Below are 19,776 nucleotides of genomic sequence, written 5' to 3' on the forward strand. Positions count from 1 at the left end.
AGCAGTTTGTGTTGGACAGGATGGATTTGAGCCTGGGTTGGGGTGGATATCCCCACTTATGGTGAGCCTGGTGTTAAAATGGTGATACAGATGTTGGAGTTTAGTGAGGAGTGTGAGAAAGTATTGTGTTTTTTTGGAGAAGAAATGAGAGCATATGTGTTTAGTTCTGAATTGGTCTGTTATGTAGTTCTTAAACAATTGTGGGCAGATATTATTATAATGTGTGGTGTCTGTATATGAGAGTGCATAATGTACTTTTGTGCTACTAAGTTTAGGGATATTGCTAGAGTGATAACTTGTGGTGTTATAAAGAATTATGAGGAAACAAACTAGACTTAGTTGTGTGATAGTCATGGTTATAAAGTTTAAGCTGGTTCTAGGTGGGGGTCTGAATAGGAATTATAGGGTTGCACTATATGTGGCTGGGTAAGTAGTGTGGGTGATGTAAAAAATGCCTAGTCCGAATGAGAGTGATTGGGAGTATTTTGTGTGGAGCAAGCTGGTGTGGTATAATGTGATCTGACTTGAGGAGCTGTGATTGGTGGAGGTGATGTGAGGGTGATCTGTGGGTGTGGCTGCGATTACTATAAATGTAGAGGTAGTGGGGGTGGGAGGGAATAGGGGGGGCAGAGCAGGGGAGCAGAGAGAACCCGAGCATTAGCGAGGGCGAACAGAGTGGAGCAGAGCCCACCAAGACAAGTGTAAAAAGTATTACTTCACAAATCTGAACACTTTAAACAAATTCTTGAGGTCTAATGGCTTACCAGCTAGCAGAATGCACTTGCCGAAGAGCACTTGTGCCCTGGTGGGAGACTAGAAATTTAAAGATGGCTCCATGCATAGCATGATTCTAATATAGACTTAGTATTGGGGGAGGGAGTTAGCACAAGGCGTGTAAACCAGGTGGAATGCAAAGAAACCAGAGAGGCAATCAGTGGAAATCAGTGAAGGCCTCAGAGGGGATAAGTAATTATTCAAACTACCTGTAAAGTGAAGGAGAGAAGAGACAGCAACGTTTATTAAGGTTGGGAGTGTGTCTTCACAGTGACTTGCTGATTAGTAACCAGTTTGTGCACAGTATGATACATTCCATACCATAGATTTTGCAAAAGGCACATATCCTCTTTCCTTGTATTGAAATAGACTAATGTACTTCATACATCAACAATGACGCATACACATTTTTATGTGGAAGAAAACAGCAATCTATCTTAATGCTGTGGTGTATTCAATAGACTGTGTTGTCTTGCCTTAGCTAGTGCTCTTTGGGGCGGAGGGAAATGACATGGCGGCTGTGAGACAGGAAGTTGAGGTTGTATAATGTATGTTGGCTTTGGCATTAATTCTGCACCAACACTTTCAACGATGATGGCAGAGGTCATTGAAGGATTAGAGGTGTGAGATTGTCACATGGATGATGTGTTGGTCTGGGGCGCTACAGAGAGGAGCACGATGCCCGACTGACGTAATTAAAGAGACTGAGAGAAGAAGAACGTTGTATTTAATGGCAGCACCTGCTACAGTAGGAAAAGAGGAGTTTCCTGGGGGCATGGTGAATCAGGTGGAAGAGTTCATCCCTCATTTGGGACTGAGAGGGACAGAGCTTTGAGACTTATTATCAAAAAAACAAGGTGTGGGGGGGTGGGGGGGGAGAAAAGCATTCAATGACTTAAAAGGCAATCACCTCACCTCCAGTTTTGGCTTTGGGAGAGGGAGAGGATGACGAGGATGCATCATTTGATGCATCCTTTCAGGGTTTGGGCGTGCGTGGCAGCAAATGTGTCTAGAGACTGATCACAAACCCCTGGTTTCATTGTGGAGGGTCAGGCGCCTGCTTCTTCCCCAGAATCCAGCTCTTAGGATGAGATTGATGCAGTTCTCATACACGGTGCAGTCTGCCCAGGAAATCACCATCACTGTGGGGAGGGATGCCCTGTCCGGCTCTCACCAAAACCACCCGTGCCGAGGAGGAAGGAGAGTTAATGGAGGAATATTCACGTCCTCCAAAGTATTGTGGTGAAAAAATGCAGGTGAAACCATCCTTCCTCCAACAAAGCGAGACAGTGGCTGTGTGAGTGTGTGTGTGTGGCCAGGGGTTATGCGAACCAGGAACCCTTACTGAAGAGCTACTGGCCAGATCGTTCCACTAACAGTGAAAGATGGGTTGCTTTTTAAAAAATTAGCGCTGTTATCCCTCTGCCCATGCCATGAGGTGTTGTTGTTGAAATATGAGGGACATCAAGGCATTGTGAAGTAAAGCCAGAAGAGCCTGTCAGAGACTCTGGTGGTGCCTGGGCTTAGCCAACAGATATGACATGGTTTTAAGATGCAGGGCGTGCATCTCAGAGAAGAGGAATCCTCCTGAGCCCCTCATTCAACAGAATGTCCTGATGACCATGGCAAAAAGAGGGTGTAGCGGACACTAAAAGGACATACTTATACTTACCTTTCTTGCTGTGGACTACTTATCCGGTTTCTTGAGATGCATTGTTTGAAGCATAGCAAATCCATCAGGTCATCACCCACCTAAAATTCTTTTCTTAATGGTGCCATGGTATTACTTGTGTCTGATAATGGACCTCAGCCCAGGTACTGTAGATCAAAACATTACCTCGCGAGGGTCATTTTAGTAGATGTGCTGGACAACTGGGACTGTGCCGTGATGTGTTTGATTTTCTTACCTGAGCCTGACTGTGAATCAAACCCTGGGTGTCACATAGTGATGTTGTGAGGACCAGATCAGGAAGGTTATTAACAAAGCCCCGGACCTTGGACCTGTGAAGATCAGGGTAATAAATAACACATGTTGGGGGGGTTTAGTAGTAATCTGTGGCTAGAGAGTGAGCATGTCATCGTACAAGTTTAGTGTAGTGTGAAGTGGGAGGGAATTGAATAGATCTGGGTTGTGTTAAGTGAAGGGCCTTATGGATGGGTGGAGATGGTGTATTGTGTAGACTTTGTCAGCTCTAGCTCTAGCTTCTTCTCTTGGGGAAAGTGCATGGCCTTAAGGGTGAGAGAGGAAGTTGGTGATTGTGTAATGTATGTTGGTAAAAGAATACGACAAATGCAACTAAAATACATCAGATTCTAAAAGTGGAGGACTGTGTTCCACAACTTATTCTCTTATATCATAAAACAAATACATTCAGTCCTTTCTATGGTCTATGTAAAAGATTGCTTTTATACTTCCATATACCTCTGGAATAACTACATTTAATATCATACATGTCACACCTCACTGGGAGTGTAGCTCCAACTGTCTGTGGATGATAATAGGGTTATTTGCCTTACACCATACTGTACTTGAAGACTATTTTTTTTATAACAACAATGATTAATTTACCTGTACTGCATTCTTTACTAAATGTTAGCATTCAACCTGCTAAAGTAATTTTTACATGAAACAAAAAATGATTTGGCAGTGGAACTTAATGCCTAGCTGAAACAATAATTTTTATTTCAACGATTTGTAAGTGACTACCTATAAATAAACCAGTCCCAAATTTTGATAAATCAGAAAAACTTGTAGTAACAATCAAATTAAAAGCATATCAAATACTACGTCTGGTAACCATCTAAATCCCTCTAAAACAAACACACAAAAAATTACAGCACATTAGAAAACAGACTCCCTCCATCAGATATGTGTGAATTAATTTACATTTTCTAATGTAAAAGAAGCCTATAACTCTAATTACTATCATTATTTATAAAGTGCCTTTCACCATCTTTTCTCCAACAGTCATCTGTTTTAAGGATTAAGAAGGCCAGATCCAAAATTTGAATCAATTTAGGAACATCCCTAAAAATCAGGGATAGTGGAAAAGTATGGATTTTACCCAGGCAGCATACCTTTCAACTTTCTAAACCTTCGCAAAATATCCAGCCTCCCCAGTCCATATCTCTAGCCTGTTCCTCACAAAACCATAACCCTCTGACAATTTAGTAACAAATCACTGAGGACCGAAGTCAGTAAAGAATAGCAGACACCGGTTTCTCGGATTTAATATCATTCAGAAAATTCATGCCAATGCAAAATCTGTTAATCTATCAACCCTCCTAGTCTGCAAGAGCAACATTCAAAAAATGTCTCTACCTTTGAGCCCCCGTCCTCCTACCATTCATATTTCATCCAAATGTTTTGCTCCAAAGGGTCGAGAGATATTAAAAATAAAGTTGGATATCACTTTAAATAGTGTTATACTAGGATCGCCTCCTGTATAACCTTTGACCCATGAATGTGACGTCATTATTCTGCCATCCTTTTTCCTTCTCAACAGTCCACACAATCGGAAGACAATCCATAAGCAAAAGAAGACAAGAAGAAAAGAAAAAGAGAAAAAAAACCTTCCAGCGTGTAACCTTGGTGGGAAAACACAGACAGTCCAAGCAACAACACAGCAAAAAACTGCTCCAGGTATAGCTCAAACTTAGTTTTAGTTTGTAAAGAGAAAAAAACAACTCATTCATAGGACCCAAGGGAAGGGAAACCTGTCCACACAAAGTGACGTCTAAATGCAACTCTCCACACATAAGAAACACTATCCCCTGGCCATCGTTTTTATAAAAAAAAAACCCAACTTTAATCAAAAGAGAAAATAAAGCAATAAAACAAAACCCACATCACCCGCAACTCCACTCAAGCAGTGAACACACAATATAACTATCCACCATGTAAACCAAAGTACAGTTGTATACGCTTACCATAAATGTTGATGCTGAAGTGTATTCACTGTTGCATTTCTGACTACTTGGGATTTCCTGCCATGAAAGCCCTCGGCTGGCCTGACTACCAGAGGAAATTCTTTCCAGCTCCCAGGCTGGTGGATGACCTGACAGACATCAGTACGCTTGGGTATAAAGGCACCCAGCCTAAGTCATGAAATCAGTATTTTCTTGCCCTCAGTTAAGAAGACAGGAGGTATCCAATGGATAACCTGACAGAGCAAGGGAGCCCAGAAAGTTTCCCATGGCAGAGTTGTAGAAAGACAGAAAGAAGCCTACATAGTAGGCTAATGGGGGCAGGAGGGAGGGAAAGAAGACTGCAACAGTGAATACACTCTAATATCTGCATTTTAAGTGTACACAACTGTACTATGTCCTTTGTGTTTCACTGTTGCAGCCCAGAATATTGGGAAGATTACCAAAGCTGAAAAGGAGGGTGGAAGGAGCCTAAGGAGAAAAGAGGATGTCATGCAGGACTGCAGTGGCAAAGCCTGCTCTAGACTTGAAGAAGGCTGCCAAGTGGTAGTGTTTGGTGAAGGAATGCACTGAGGACCAGGTGGCAGCTTCTAAAATGTCCTTGGTAAGGACACCCTTAATGAAAGCAGTAGAGGTTGCTGTTACCCTGCTGGAATGTGACCTGATCCCTACAGGACATACTTTGCCATGGGAGCTGTAAGAAAAATGAGATGCAATGGGAAATCCATTTGGAAATTGTTTGCTTAGAGGTTGCCTTGCCTTCTGAGCCAGGGGCAAAGGTAATGAACAGCTGTTCTGTCTTCCTCAAGGTTTTAGTCTTGTCCAGATAAACGTGTAGCTGTCGGTGCACATCAGAGAAATGCAGAATTCTCTCCCCTTTGTTTTGATGGCTGGAAAACAAGGTTGAATGGCCTGGTTCAGAGAGGTGTCAGTGACCACCTTGGGCATAAAGGAGGAGTTGGTTCTAAGACAGACCCTATCCCTGTGGAAGATAACAAAAAGTTTCACTGCCAGGCGGGCCTGGAACTCAGAAACCCTCCTGGCTAAAGTGCTGTTTTCCAAGTCAGACACTTTAGGTCCCCAGAAGCTGCCGGCTGAAAAGGGGCAAGGTCAGCTTCTCCAGCACAAAGTTAAAGTCCCATGGAATTCCTTCTGGGGGTCTAATGTGAACTACTCCCCTAAGAAACTGTCTTAAGAGAAGATGGGAGAAGAGAGGAGGGTGAGAAGGCATGTATGCAGAGATAGCAAAAGCATGGATTTTAATGGAAGAATGAGATAATCCCTGATTCAGCAACCCAGTCAGGTTTTCCAGGATATTGGAAATATGTGCTGATTGGGGATCTAGGTGGTGGTCTTTGCACCAAATACAGAAACTTTTCCACTTAGCTGAGCAGGATTTCCTAGTGCTAGCCCTTCTAGATTATTTGAGGATGTCTAGCACCTGTTTACTTAGGGTTGTACCACTGTTGGGTGTTGTCAGATCTTACAAGCTGCTAGGCTGTGGGTCTGCAGGTTGGGATGGACCACTGTTCTCCCCATTCTGGGTGAGGAGGTCAATCCTCTGAGGTAGTAATCATGGAGTCTGATTGGTAAGCTTGATGAGAACGGGATATCAATGTTGTCTGGACCAGTGTGGAGCTCTAGGAATTGCTCATGGGCCCTCTTCCCTTTAGAAGGACATGAGATAAAAGGGGAGTGGGGGGAATGTATAAATGAAGAGTTGAATCCACTGGAAGAAGAATCCATCTGTTTTTTCTATGCTGTCTCCTGTCTGCTCCTGGGGCAGAATTTTTGTAGGTGTGCATTTTCCTTGGATGCAAAGAAGTCCAACTTTGGAACTCCCCAAGTTTGGGTAAGGGTTAGAAAAATCTCCAGATGCAGGTACCACTCAAGGGGGTCCATCCAATTTCTGCCGAGATGGTCAGTCAGGGCCTTTTGAACTCCTGGGAGGTATTGTGCTATGAGGTGCAACCCCATGGAATGTGGTGTTTCTCAGATTTGCCCTGTTAGAATCCACAGGGGGTAGGAATGTGTCCCTCCCTGTCTAAGTACCACATTACCATGGTATTGTCTGTCTGTATTAGTAGGACACCTGGTGCCCATATTTCCTTGAAGGCTAGCAGGCCCTTTAGTACTGCCATGAGTTCCTTCCAATTGATGTTTGTCCTGGGAGTTGACATCCCACTTTCCCTAGATTTGGAGGTTCTGGAAGTGAGCCACTCAGGCTGCCTCTGAGGTGTCTGTGGTTAGAGTTTGACCCTGTGTTGAAAATTTGAAGAGGAGGCCCTGATTCTGGGAGCAAGCCAGCACCCACCATGCAAACTCTTATTTGAGGCAAGGGATCAGGGGAATCTGGGTCTCTAGGGACTGTATTAACAAAGTTCACATTTACAAACATTATAGTTCACATATATTGCTATATATCATACAGCCTAAACAACATTACATAAACTATGCAATTCCTGCCTTTTTTAAAGCAAGAAACATCTTTATTAAACCATTACTTACAACATAGGCAATCATACATTTATATAAATGAAAACAATTGTTAATGCTGTTCATGAATTCAAAAGTGTACGTGTACACCTAATGTTAACCTTTACAAATCCCCCAATATTTATGAAAATATGCATCTAAAATTGTATGGCATTACGTATCACTATGAAGATAAAGATATTTATGAATATGTTTAAATAATTGCAAAAAATAAAGTTTAGTGCAAGCAGCTACCTTAAACAAAACACTAGACATTAGCAACCCCTACAAATAAAATGTAACTTCTTGCAGCTCGCTCTATTGAGAGAAGAGAGCAGCTTGACCTGGTCAAGAGCCAAGGTTTGAAAATAGCCTTCAAAGACACATTATCCCACTTGCTACTGCTTTCATCACCTGCCAAATTTGTTTGTACTACTCATATCTCCAAACTTTTTCTACTCCTATCTGTAACTGTGACTCTGCAACAAAGCCTTTCTGTCCCTGGACCCAAATAATGGACTTCTTATACTTTTCTGTCCCTGGACCCAAATAATGGACTTATACTGCACCTCACAATCATTCACTTATTTCAACATCTCCTATGAACCCTATCAACAATTTAAACCTGCCGAACAATGTCACCCAGCTAAATTACTCTTCCTCTGACACTCTGACCTAGCCAGTTTTATCTGGCTACCCTGTCCTCATTTTTTTTTCTTTTACACTGGCAAAGGGAAACACATAATGTCTACACTGTGCAGTTAACATTTTTGTCATGTCAGGAGATTTAATAAATTACACACAGAAAAAGCTGTTATGAGGCCTATACTACAAACTGAATTCTCTGGACTTTTTGTATATGAGATGAGATGCTAACCACTATGGGTAGCTTAGTGTTTAAAAGTATATGCCCCACATCAACCCTTTTTAATGCAAAAGAAATGTCTATGATACACATCTTTGATGTATTAATTAGATAATGAATGGCTGAACTGTTTCATGATAAACACTAAAAACACTGATCAAAAGACATTAACCATTCATTATAGTGACAACATACCAGAGCGACACACAGTATATCAAAAAAGGAAAGAAATTTCCTTTTTTTGAAGTATTACCCATAACCCTAGCCTCACATTCAGCTCAAATTCATTTAAGCTGAATGTGCGGCTAGGGTTACATTCAGCTCAAATTCATTTGAATAAAGATAGTGTTACGGAAAGGGCTTTTTATAAGGGAAGCTGCATGTTATGGTTAGATGCACACTTCACACCCCCACCCCCCACGCTCCACCTTAGTAATGCATGCTAAACCTAGCCCTACCCTTGACCCTAACCATACTGTGTAGCTTTCGTAACATAAATCCCTTTCCATAACACTATGACTAAAGAAGACAGCTTGGATACTCATCACAAACACTAACAAATACACACACTACCACAGACACACTAAACATACCGCACCTGAACCTAATACTAATACCTCACACATCACTAAATCTATCCCTTACCGAACCCTTTACTCTAACAAAACACACACATACGCACTCAAGCTTCATGGACCACCACTTACCTTTGTTGACCAATCGGAACTTGCCCAATGTAGTATTCACACAAATGGTCCTTCACTCACCTGTAATCACGGCTGCAAAGGTAAAAAACATACTCTCCAAAGCCAAGAACACAGCATCCACGAGACCCGACAACATCCCAGGCTGCGTTCTACACGAACTACAGAATGAACTGGCACCCCACCTAAGTATCAAGTTCAATCATAGCCTCACCTCAGGCTTTGTGCCCACTAAATGGCACACAGCGACGATTATCCCACTCTACAAAGGGAGAGTCATCACGGACCCCAGGAACTACCGCCCCATTAGCCTGACAAGCCTGGTCTGCAAGGCCATGGAACGTATCATCATGGAACTTATAAACAAAGACATTGGTAATCTCCAAACACTGGAACCCACCCAGTTCATCATCTCCTAAACCTGATAGACTTCATTGAAGCAGTCACCAAAGCCATAGACAAGGGTAAGGTGGTTCACACAGCCTATCTAGATCTTGCCAAGGCTTTCAACACCATCCCCCACTCTGGAATTATAGATAAACTCACTAAACTAGGTATAACTTCCTATGTCACAAGATGGGTTGCCAACTGGCTCACTGACAGAACCCACACTGTGACAGTAGCAGATTCTAAATCCAACTTCAGACCAGTGACAAATGGTGTACCACAGGGTTCAGTCCTGGGTCCTCTCCTGTTTGGTATCTACTTCTCTGAAGTACAGGCTAACACAGAAGATCTTTGGCTAACGAAGTTCACAGATAACTGCAAACTAGGAGCCATAATCTAAACTCTTAACGATGTGGACATCCTACAAAAGGGACGCACTGAGACAGAAGCCTGGTGTCAAAGCCATGGCCTCAAGCTCAATGCAAAAAGTGCACTGTCATCCCCTTTGGTAAAAAAAACTGTACTCATGAAGTACCACATAGGCGGTAGTCTACTTAACACCGAAAGTGTGATAAGAGACCTTTGGACACAGGTGGACAGCAGTCTCTTCTTTGATAATCACATCGCCACATTAGTCAGGAAATCCTTCTACGTGGCACACCTCATCACAAAATGATTCTCATCCATTCATCACAAATGTTTCTCATCCAGGAAAAAAGATGTCATTGTTCCCCTCTACTTGGCACTCATTAGACCCATTATTGAGTACAATGCCCCTTTTGGTATGTACCTCACAAGACATCTACAACAACTGGAAAAGCCGCAGAAATACCTCACAAAAAGGATTACAGTCCTCAAACAGATGCCCTATGCAGACCGTCTCAAAAAACTCCAGCTTTACAACGTCGCATATTGCCTACTCAGAGGCGATCTCTGCCTAACATACAAAGCTATGTCAAACCCAGAGCTGTTGGACATGCTTCACTTAAAGAAATCCCAATCCCTCTGAGCTACATGCTCTAGGGACCTTAACCTTGTCACCACAATAAACAGAACATGCTGGAGGGATAGATGTCTGTCCCAGAGACTTCCCATCCTCTGAACAAGCTACCTATCTATATCAAACAAAGCTCTTCATTAGCACTCTTCTACAAAAATCTTGATGAGTGGATGGGAAACAGGAAATTCACCCTGGGGATCACTTCTGTGGCTCTGCTCGACAGGGACACAGGAAAATAATTTTCTTGGGTGGCAAAAGCCAGGGTACCTTTTTGACTAGGCTTATATAGGCCTAGTACCTACCTATGAACCTATAAACTTCTTCCAGCTGCTCACTTGCATTGCACAAATGTCTATCGACCAAGTCAGCTGTAATTGAGGTACTACTGTGTTGCAATGATCTGTGTAGGTCACACTTTACAAAATACTATGCTGTCATAGGTTAGTTAAATCAAAATCAAACACTGAAACTTTCAAAGTCATTCTAGTTATGCGACTTTTCAGTTCTTAGAATGATTTCTAATGCTGAAACAGTCTGACAATTTTAATAGGACTACTTATACTGGACATTTGATTTTGCTTTTGGAACAGTTCTTGCTAGAACACAGCTGCAATTGGAAAAACAACTCCAGAAGTATCTCTCTCTCTCTCTTTCCAATGTTTGGGTGTCTCAAGTTTCCACAGTTTCTGTCTTTCTGCAACAGGACTTTTTGCAATGCTTTTTAGTTGCTCTTCTTCTTGGATCTTTGACTTTGATGCATCTGTCTTGTATAAATATCTGAAATTCCTTCTGTAAAGCTTGCAGTCTTCCATGTAAAATTACAAAGGACTGCTTTACGAACTACTGAAGCCTCAGGCTATGGAATTTCTCATGGATTCTAGATTCTTACTTGGTCTTCAACCAGGAAGTGTGGAAGCCTTATGCCTGCCCTAGCAGCAGTACTTCTCTCACTCTTGAATTTTTCCAGAATAACCCTTATTTTACATTGATCATTGGGCATAAGCAATGTATTCAAAGAAGGCAGTCTACTTTTCAACAACCTTCTACCTAGTAACAGTTAAGCTGGTGGGAGACTGGGTCTCTGCAGTGGAGCATTTCTTTATTCCACAACTGCAAAATTACGATCCTCATACTTTTTGTTACAGCTTTTATTAGATTTTTCACTCTCTGGTTAGTCCTCTGCTCTTGTTCATTTGAATGAGGAGAATGTGAACTAGATGTTACATTTCTGAATTACCATTCATGTACAATCTTCTGAATTCATCATCATAATCAACCCCCTTTTACCATTTTCTACAGGGGTTGGGGTGTTGTGTCAACTGTTGCTATCTCTCTATTCAATGCCACACCCCTGCCTTCTTCAACACTTATGCCTGACTGTCGCAGGTCTTCTCTCACACAATCCATCCACCTTTTTGCTGGATACCCTTGTTTCCTCTTGCCTTCTTCTTCTTGTCTGTCCCAAATCATCTTCACTTGACTATCTTCTGCTTTTCTGCAGATGTACCTGAACCACTGTACTCTTCTTTTTGACCTTTTCTGTAACTGGAGTTACTTTGGCTTCTGTTCTTATGTCCTCATTTCTTCATCTGTCCCACAGTGTGCATCCTGTCACCCATCTCAGGCCTTTCATCTTCATCACCGCTAGCTTCCTCAACTGCTCTGCCTTTACTGCCCAGGTTTCTGTACAATACTGTAGTACTGGCTACACCACTATTTTGTATACCTTACTTTTCAGCTTCTTTGACATTCTTCTGTCATATACCATACCTGACACACTGTGCAAGATGGCGGCAGCCCTTCTGATTCTGGCTTTGACCTCCTCATTCATACTTCCCTTCTCGTTAGCCATCCTTCCTAGATACTTGAAGTTGTTAACCTGTTCCGCTAATCTCAATTATCAGCTTCTTCTGATTTTCCCCATTTGCCACCATCTGGGTGGGTTTGGCACAATGCTTAAGATCTTTGCCGTACAGGCAGAAGGTACAAGGTTTACGTCTGACCTCAGGTTATTGACTAGGCTTAAAATGGCCCTTTAGGGCAGTTAACCTGGCATTCACCTATGAACAACTGTCTTACCTGTACTCAATTTCATCCCATGTGCCTTCAATTTTGCATTCTATTTCCCTACACTTTACTGAAGTTCTTGCCCTAAGCTGCCAGGAATGCCACATCACTGCATACAGCAACTTTGTTGATCTGTTCCCTCCAACCTGTTTGCTAATGTAGTCCATTACCAGTATGAACAGCAGTAGGCACAGAAATTAACCCTGATGCACACCCACTCCCACTGGAAACTCCTCTGTGAGTCCGAACACTGTTTGGACTTGCATCACTGGATCATCGTACATAGCTTGCACTAATTCTATCAATGTTTCTGGGAATTCAAACCACCACAGTACCGTCGCTTTCTCCAGCTCTAGGAATGCTCAGTTGGTCCTTTCTGCTGTCCTTTCACAATAAAAAGGACTAAGGCTGTCCATCTTATCGCAGATGGTGTTTGCCTGGTTTATCTGAGCTGGGAGGCACTACAGAGGGGCTCAAAGTGTAGTTGTTTTGTTGCCCAGAGTTCGCAAAGGTTAGATTTCTCTTTCATTTCTGCTTCTATAAATCAGGTGCATTTGCACAGAGCTACTCAATGTGCAGTGGCAGTTGGCAGTGCCCTGTATAGATGCAAGCACCTGGACAGTTAAGTTTACCTATAAAACTAGTACTCAGACTAGTCTATTAAAGCATTGCATGGAGTTAAGTTTAGAGCAGCTGGCTTGCGCATCAGATAGCACTAATACCATGTACGAGCACTCTTCACCTCTTGTCCCTAACCCTAGAAACCACTCTAGGAGACCTTTGTAAAACCTAGTCCTTAAATCCTAACAGCCCACCTTAATACAAGTGCAGACAACGTGGGTATGCAATTTCCAAATGTCTTCGCACCCAGCTTGGTAGATATGTGCTTCCTGAGACAATGTATACAGACAAACTTTTAATCCTTAAAGAAACCAATACAGTATGCCAGAGATGTACATACACAACTTCTTTGAAGGCAAGAATTTTGCTTTGAAACAAGGTTGTCAAGAAAACACACACACACCATCTTATGCTGAGGCAATATAAAGCAATCTCCCCAAATCTTAAAGACCTCCTAAGCCTAGAAACGGCAACAGCTATCCTCAGCAATTTGAAAAGCACACACCAAAAGCAGCACCAAATACCACACACAAGACTACACTCACATGGACCCCTGAAATCAAAGCCCATAAGGCAAGCAAATAATTTACCCAGGACTCTTGTCATAGGGGGCTCGATTGTATGATACACAGTCACACGTGATATCACAGTCCATGTCAGCAAAAATGATCTGAAATGCACCTCTTCGGACTATATGATAACATACATTATGGATCTCTCTGAATATATGTCTCAAACAGCTAAGTGCCATACATTGCACAGCATTCTACCTTCACCAAGGATGATGCCACAGTATGAACAAAAATGACTGACTTCAACAACTGGCTTAGTTTCTCATGTCAGTCCAGGGGGATTCAATATCTGCCAGCCTGGGAGAATATGGTCAACAGACCACATTGCTTTGTGAAATTATGGCCTGCAACTACTCCCTAAGCTTCGGGGTTTTGGTTAAAACTTTATCCATCCTCAGATAGCTATTTTTAGGCAATGCCAAAGTGACTAATTGACAAAGCAATTAAAATCCAAAGGAATTTATAGGTGTTACTGTGAAATGCTAGAAGCCTTAACAAGAAACTCCACACCCTACAAGCTTTCCTCATTCTGGAAAATACAGACATCTGTGTCATTAACAAGACATTGTTTAAAGCCACAGAAAGTACTTTGGCAGTGCAAGGTTGCCTTCCACACATTTAGACCGTCTGCTGCACAGACAGGGACTAAAGGTGGAGGTGTCTCGATCTGCATTAGCAACAAATATACCTCAAGGTTGGTTAAACAAAACCCTATATAGAGTCCCTTACCATACCCTTAGCAAGTTATAGGTCACCAACTATGTCACAAGAATCCCAGAACTCTTACCTAGATCTACTGGAGGCACACTCCATTCACAGGAGACTTTAATTACCACCAATCCCATGTTATGTCCTCACTAGCGAGGGTAGATAAAGCTCTCTCCTTCGAAATAGAAATCAGCTTGGAAAACCAAGCAAAACCTGTTACAGTTAGAAACTACTGACAGTTTGTTAAAATTCAAAGCCCAGCCTAACCTAGAGTTCACAACAGTCTATGCAGAATTGTTCACAGAAACACTGTAAAGCATGCAAATGGCTGCACAGAGATTGTTCTTCCTACTAGGGGTAATCCCACAAAACAAACACTGGTGGGCTCCTAATCTTAACAAGGTATATAACAAAAGGAAAAAGTCATGGCCAAAATTAGAAACACCAACTCTCAAAACTATATGCCTAAATGAGAACAAATACCTTTTTATTCCTTATAACCAATTACTCTCCCTTCTCCACTTACTTCCTTACTTCTATCAAATTCTCTTCCCTGACTTTCTCTTTAAATATACCATAACCCAGTTTTTCCCCTCACTTCATATTGCAATTCCTGTTTGCATTAGACTAACTAATCTTTAATTTCTATACAAACTGTCTTAAAGTCTCTAAATAATAAATTAATATCATATAAATTGTATCAATTCTTAACCAATATTTTTATATTATGTCTAATGTGTTAATAATTATTTAAACTCCAGATGTTTTGGTTTTATTTTTGATTATAAAATAATATTTCTTAAAATGTTTTGTAATAATTTAGAACTTTTCTCCCCAGGCCTCTGCTGAAAATGGGCTTCTACTCACTCAGGCTTTCCCGGTAACCAAATATCAATCAATCAATAAATAAAGACAAAAGTTCACTAATTGAGCTAAACAGGAAACTAAGATGACTAATTAGATTCAACAAGGCCGGTTATAAGAGCAAGATAACCTCTCCTGATAAAGAGAGCCACAAGGCCCTCTACAGCTATGTCCAAAACCTCAAAGGTAACGCACAGCAGTGTGCTGAATTGATAGTAAATGGTACCACCTTCACTGAGCACAGTGACACAGCAAACCTGCTGGCTGACAAATTCAGCTCAAACTTTACTCCCTACTCTCCCTCCTGGGAATCCCTACAAGCATAAACCCCCCAACTATTAGCAGGGAGCAAGTTATGGCAGCACTTGCTAGGGCCAAAAACACAGCCTCAGTGGGGCCCGACAATATCCCAGATTGTCTCCTAAATAGCCTGAAACATGACATATCAGCACTACTTGAGTCACCTTTCAACTACAGCCTCAAAACAGGCTATGTGCCAACAGAATGGAGAATGGCAATGGTAATCCTGCTTTACAAGAGTGGGCCATCAATTAACCCCTGAAACTACAGACCTATTAGACTAACTAGTCTAATATGCAAAGCCATGGAATAAATTATCATGGAATCTACCAACAAAGACAATGGCAACCTGCAGACAATGGAACCATCCCAGTTTGGTTTTGTCAGGGGAAGGTCATGCCAACTCAACCTGGCAGACTTTTTTGAGAAGGTGACCAAGGAAATGGATGAAGGGAAAATGGCGCATATCACCTACCTAGGTCTGGCTAAGGGATTTGATACAATGCTCCACATATGTATTGCAGACAAACTCACTGAACTATGTATATATTCATACATAACTCAATGGATTGCCAGCTGGCTCACAGATGGAACCCAAGTTGTCAGGATTGGTGAGACCACCTCTACTAAGAGGCAATTCACCAGTGGAGCACCACAGGGTTCTGTGCTGGGCCCAATTCTGTTTGGCATCTACTGCTAAGAGGTCAAGGCTAATGTCAAGGGCCTCTAGCTCACCAAGTCTGAAGATGACTGCAAATTGGGAGTGATCATAAATTCCCTCCTTGACACTAACATCTTGTACGAAGGTCTGAAACAGACAAATGACTGGTGCCAGGGCCATGTATTAAAACTCTATGCCAAGAAATACATTATAGTGCCTTTCGGGAAAAGTTAACCCAGGCAAATTACTCCACTGATAAGTTGACCCGATATTTAGATATCTGGGAACATATGTAGAAAGTAATCTGGCCTTTGAGCAACATATAGTCAAGGTGGTAAGAAAATCATTTTACATTGCCCAACTTATAAATAAGGGTATGGCATCCAGGTCTAAGGTAGTTATAGTACCACTCTACTCTGCCCTTATCAGACCCATCAGTGAGTAAAGTGCCCCCTTCAGCATATACCTGACAAGGCATATGCAGCAGTTGGAATGCCCACACAAATTCCTCACCAAAAGAAGCCAGGGTATTAAAACACTGTCCTATACAGATCATCAGGTTGTCGAAAGACGATCTGTGCTTTGCACATAAGGCATTTTTTTGATTTAGCCCTTATGGAGCTTTTGCACATCTGCAAAATGAAAGTACCAGAAAACACTAGATCTAGGGATTTAAACTTTGCTTGCGACATAAATAAAATAAGCTGGTGAGACAGATATGCATCTCAAAAGATCCCCATTCTCTGGAAAAGGCTACCTGTCCATGTGAAACAAAGTCCATCCCTAACCTTATTCAAATGCAACCTTTACCAATTGATGGGAAATTATAAATACATCCCAGGGCTGGTCCCCATGTCTCTTGTAGACAGAGGCTGACCGTTAACATTCCCCAACTAACATACTTCCCCCAACTTAAATTTTTATCAACCCCATAACTAACATTACATACTCCAACATTTTAGATGCAAAACATGTTACAAGGGGACACAACTGGACTGGGTTGCACGACTAGGCTTATAAAGGCCCTGGTTGTTTTTAGCCTGGTATATACCTATGAACAGGTCCATTAACGAGATCAGAGAATGCTTTGTAGGCCAGGCATAGATAACGTCTCGGCAATCTGTAGGAGACAGAGTACTGGAATAGGGCTTTGAAGCTGTCTGTGTACAGCATGTTGTTTATACCATGTATTCTTTCTGTGATGAACCTTTATGGACACTCCAGTTGTTGCATATGCCTATTTAGGTACACAGGCAGAGTACAGAGGAAAAATGACATCCTTAAACTTAGATGCCATATCCTTGCTTATAATGATTTTCTTATTACTGCAGACAAATGATGGTCAAAGAACAGGTTACTGTCTACATGCATTCCCAAATTCTTGATCACTGTGTCTACTCCTAGGAGCACATTAAGGTGTATACGACTATATACTTCTTGGTACGGAGACAGTTGCTATGGCATGAGTTATTGCTCTGTGTCAGACCTTCTTGGAGGGTATTTGTGTCTTTAGGAGATTCTGTGACTGCACCCAATTTGTAATCATCTGCAAACTTGGAAACTTGGCCAGCCAGAGGCTCCTAACTTTGATCATGACTTCAGAGAAGTAGATGCCACAAAACAGTGGCCCCTGTACCAATATACCAAGCCTTGAGGGACTCCTCTAGTAACTGGGCTTTTTGTGGAGATACAATCCCCTATCCTTACTTCTTGGGCCCTTTGTTTGAGCCAGTTGGCAATCTTGCAAGTGGCTTATGGGTTCATACTCAATTTTGTAAGTTTGTCTACAATGCCCATGTAGGGTTTTGTGTCAAATGCTTTAGCCAGGTCAAGGTAGGCAGTATGTACCCAGTATGGATCCAGTGGCTGAATATTTCTTTCCTTGATGATTCTTTCCACAAACTTGCATACGAGACTAGTCAGACTTAGGGGTCTGTAGTTACCCAGGTTTGTAGATGACCCTCCTATGTGCAGATGGATGACAGCTGCAGTCCTTTATTCGCTAGACTCGAAGCCTGTCAGGAGGCTACAGTAAAATTGTGATTCTAGTGATCCTAACAGGTCATGCTTCATGTTACTAAGCAGCTGTCCTGGGATATTATCAGGGCCCATCAACTTCAGTGTTCTTGGCCTTACAGAACGCACTAAGAACCCACCTCCTAATGATAGTGTGTGTGTGTGTGTGTGTGTGTGTGTGTGTGTGTGTGTGTGTGTGGGGTTATGGTTGACAGTGTGCATGTGTGGGGGGGTTATGGTTGAGGGTATTTCCTGAGGGTTGCCTGGGGGGGTGTAAAATTATCAGTCAGTAGATTTGCTACATCTTCTAGCTCACTATAAGTGGATCCATTTACAGTTAGTTTGGCACATTACAGTGTACTGTTTTTGAGGTTCTGGACATAGCTGAAGAATGCCTTGTGACTGCCCATGGCTTGGGTGGCTATTTTAACTCGTATCCAACTTTGGTAGACTTGATTTGCCCCTTGAGTTGCTTATTTAGATCAATGAGGAAGTTTTTACCTTACAAGGTACTTGCACTTCCTCATTTTTTGCAATGATTTTTATTCCTTTTGTTATACACCCTATTGATGTTGGGATTCTACCACTGTGTGTAAACATCCACAGGATAACACATGGAACATGGGCTATTCATGTGCCACAGAAATCCCGAAATTTCCACAGCATCTTCCACTGTGTACTGTTGTGCTGTCAGCCAGAAGGAATGTAATAAGTCCCAATCCCATAATACTTTTAGTTTTCTACTGCAGCTGTATTTTGCATACAGCAGTGCCCTCATGCTTCATTTTACAGCATGATGATCTGTAGCAAAGTTAACCATTCATTTCATCTTGAGGTGTACTGCCAGGTGAGGGCCTGCATATGAACTTCACATCTGGCACCTACATATATAAGATGCCCTTTCTGATGTCTCTTACACAGCATAGGGAGAGCTATGAATTGCAATGGCCATCTAAAGTTCTATTAAGAAGTAAATAAAATCTCAGTTAAAGAATAAATTTCAAGAGACGGACACTTCTTTTGTTACAGGATGTTGGAATATAGCTTTTACTGCATACTCTTACCTGAAGCTTTCCACAACTTTAAGATCTGCTTTTAAGACTGGAAGGAACAACTGCAGGATACTCTTGTCTTTAAGAATCTCAGGAGGAGTGCCCCCAACAGATGTCATCCACGTAAGAAACTCATCATCTGACAGCTCACTTCTTTTCTGTATGGGATAACGGGCCTTGGACTAAAAAAGACAAAGCAAGACGACTTTCTACAAAATACTCTTACTTACTTATTTTACTTACTGTGTGAATTACATAAATTTTGGACCTTATTCAATTGAGATAAGAGGTGATACATCTACAAGTAAACTTGCACATACACAGAAAAAATATGAATGGTTAATAGAAAACATTAACATTTTTACAGTTCAATAAGATACCAGTGTGCTGATGCAAGTAAGTAATACACTACTGCAGTTCAGTTCGCAGCACTATTTTACTTCATCACTTCTTTTTAACCTGTGTTTTACAGGTGGATGACTGTCCCTAGGAAATGGTATTTAACCACAACCTAGAATAAGAGCAATAGACTAAAACATCCACCTCACAGCTCCAAGGGATGGAGTTCAAGCTAACTTCAGATAACTGTGTTTGTGAAATTTGCATGCTCTCATCATGCCTACAAAACTCTTTTCCAGATACTCTGGGTTCCTCCCAACAACGTAAGAGTATATGTTAATCAATGCATGCATTTCAAAACTCAACATGATGAAAAATAATAACACTGGAAAAAAATCACAGAAGGATACAAACAGTTTATTTATGTCATATGATCACTTAATC

The 19,776-nt window shown here is 41.7% G+C and overlaps 1 protein-coding gene across 4 annotated transcripts in view; it reads right to left on the reverse strand.

The window, feature by feature from the left end:
- Nucleotides 1-19,776, reverse strand: part of OLAH (oleoyl-ACP hydrolase) — an 891,885-nt gene that overhangs the window by 173,512 nt on the left and 698,597 nt on the right. For all 4 annotated transcript variants that reach the window (XM_044067516.1, XM_044067517.1, XM_044067520.1 and 1 more), the window contains one exon: nucleotides 19,006-19,175. In XM_044067516.1, coding sequence (XP_043923451.1) covers nucleotides 19,006-19,175 — 170 coding nt within the window. The remainder of the gene's footprint in view (nucleotides 1-19,005; nucleotides 19,176-19,776) is intronic.

The sequence above is a fragment of the Protopterus annectens genome, chromosome 3.part1 (assembly GCF_019279795.1).
Source record: "Protopterus annectens isolate FY-2018-M chromosome 3.part1, PAN1.0, whole genome shotgun sequence".
In the NCBI taxonomy this organism is placed as follows: Eukaryota; Metazoa; Chordata; order Ceratodontiformes; family Protopteridae; genus Protopterus; species Protopterus annectens.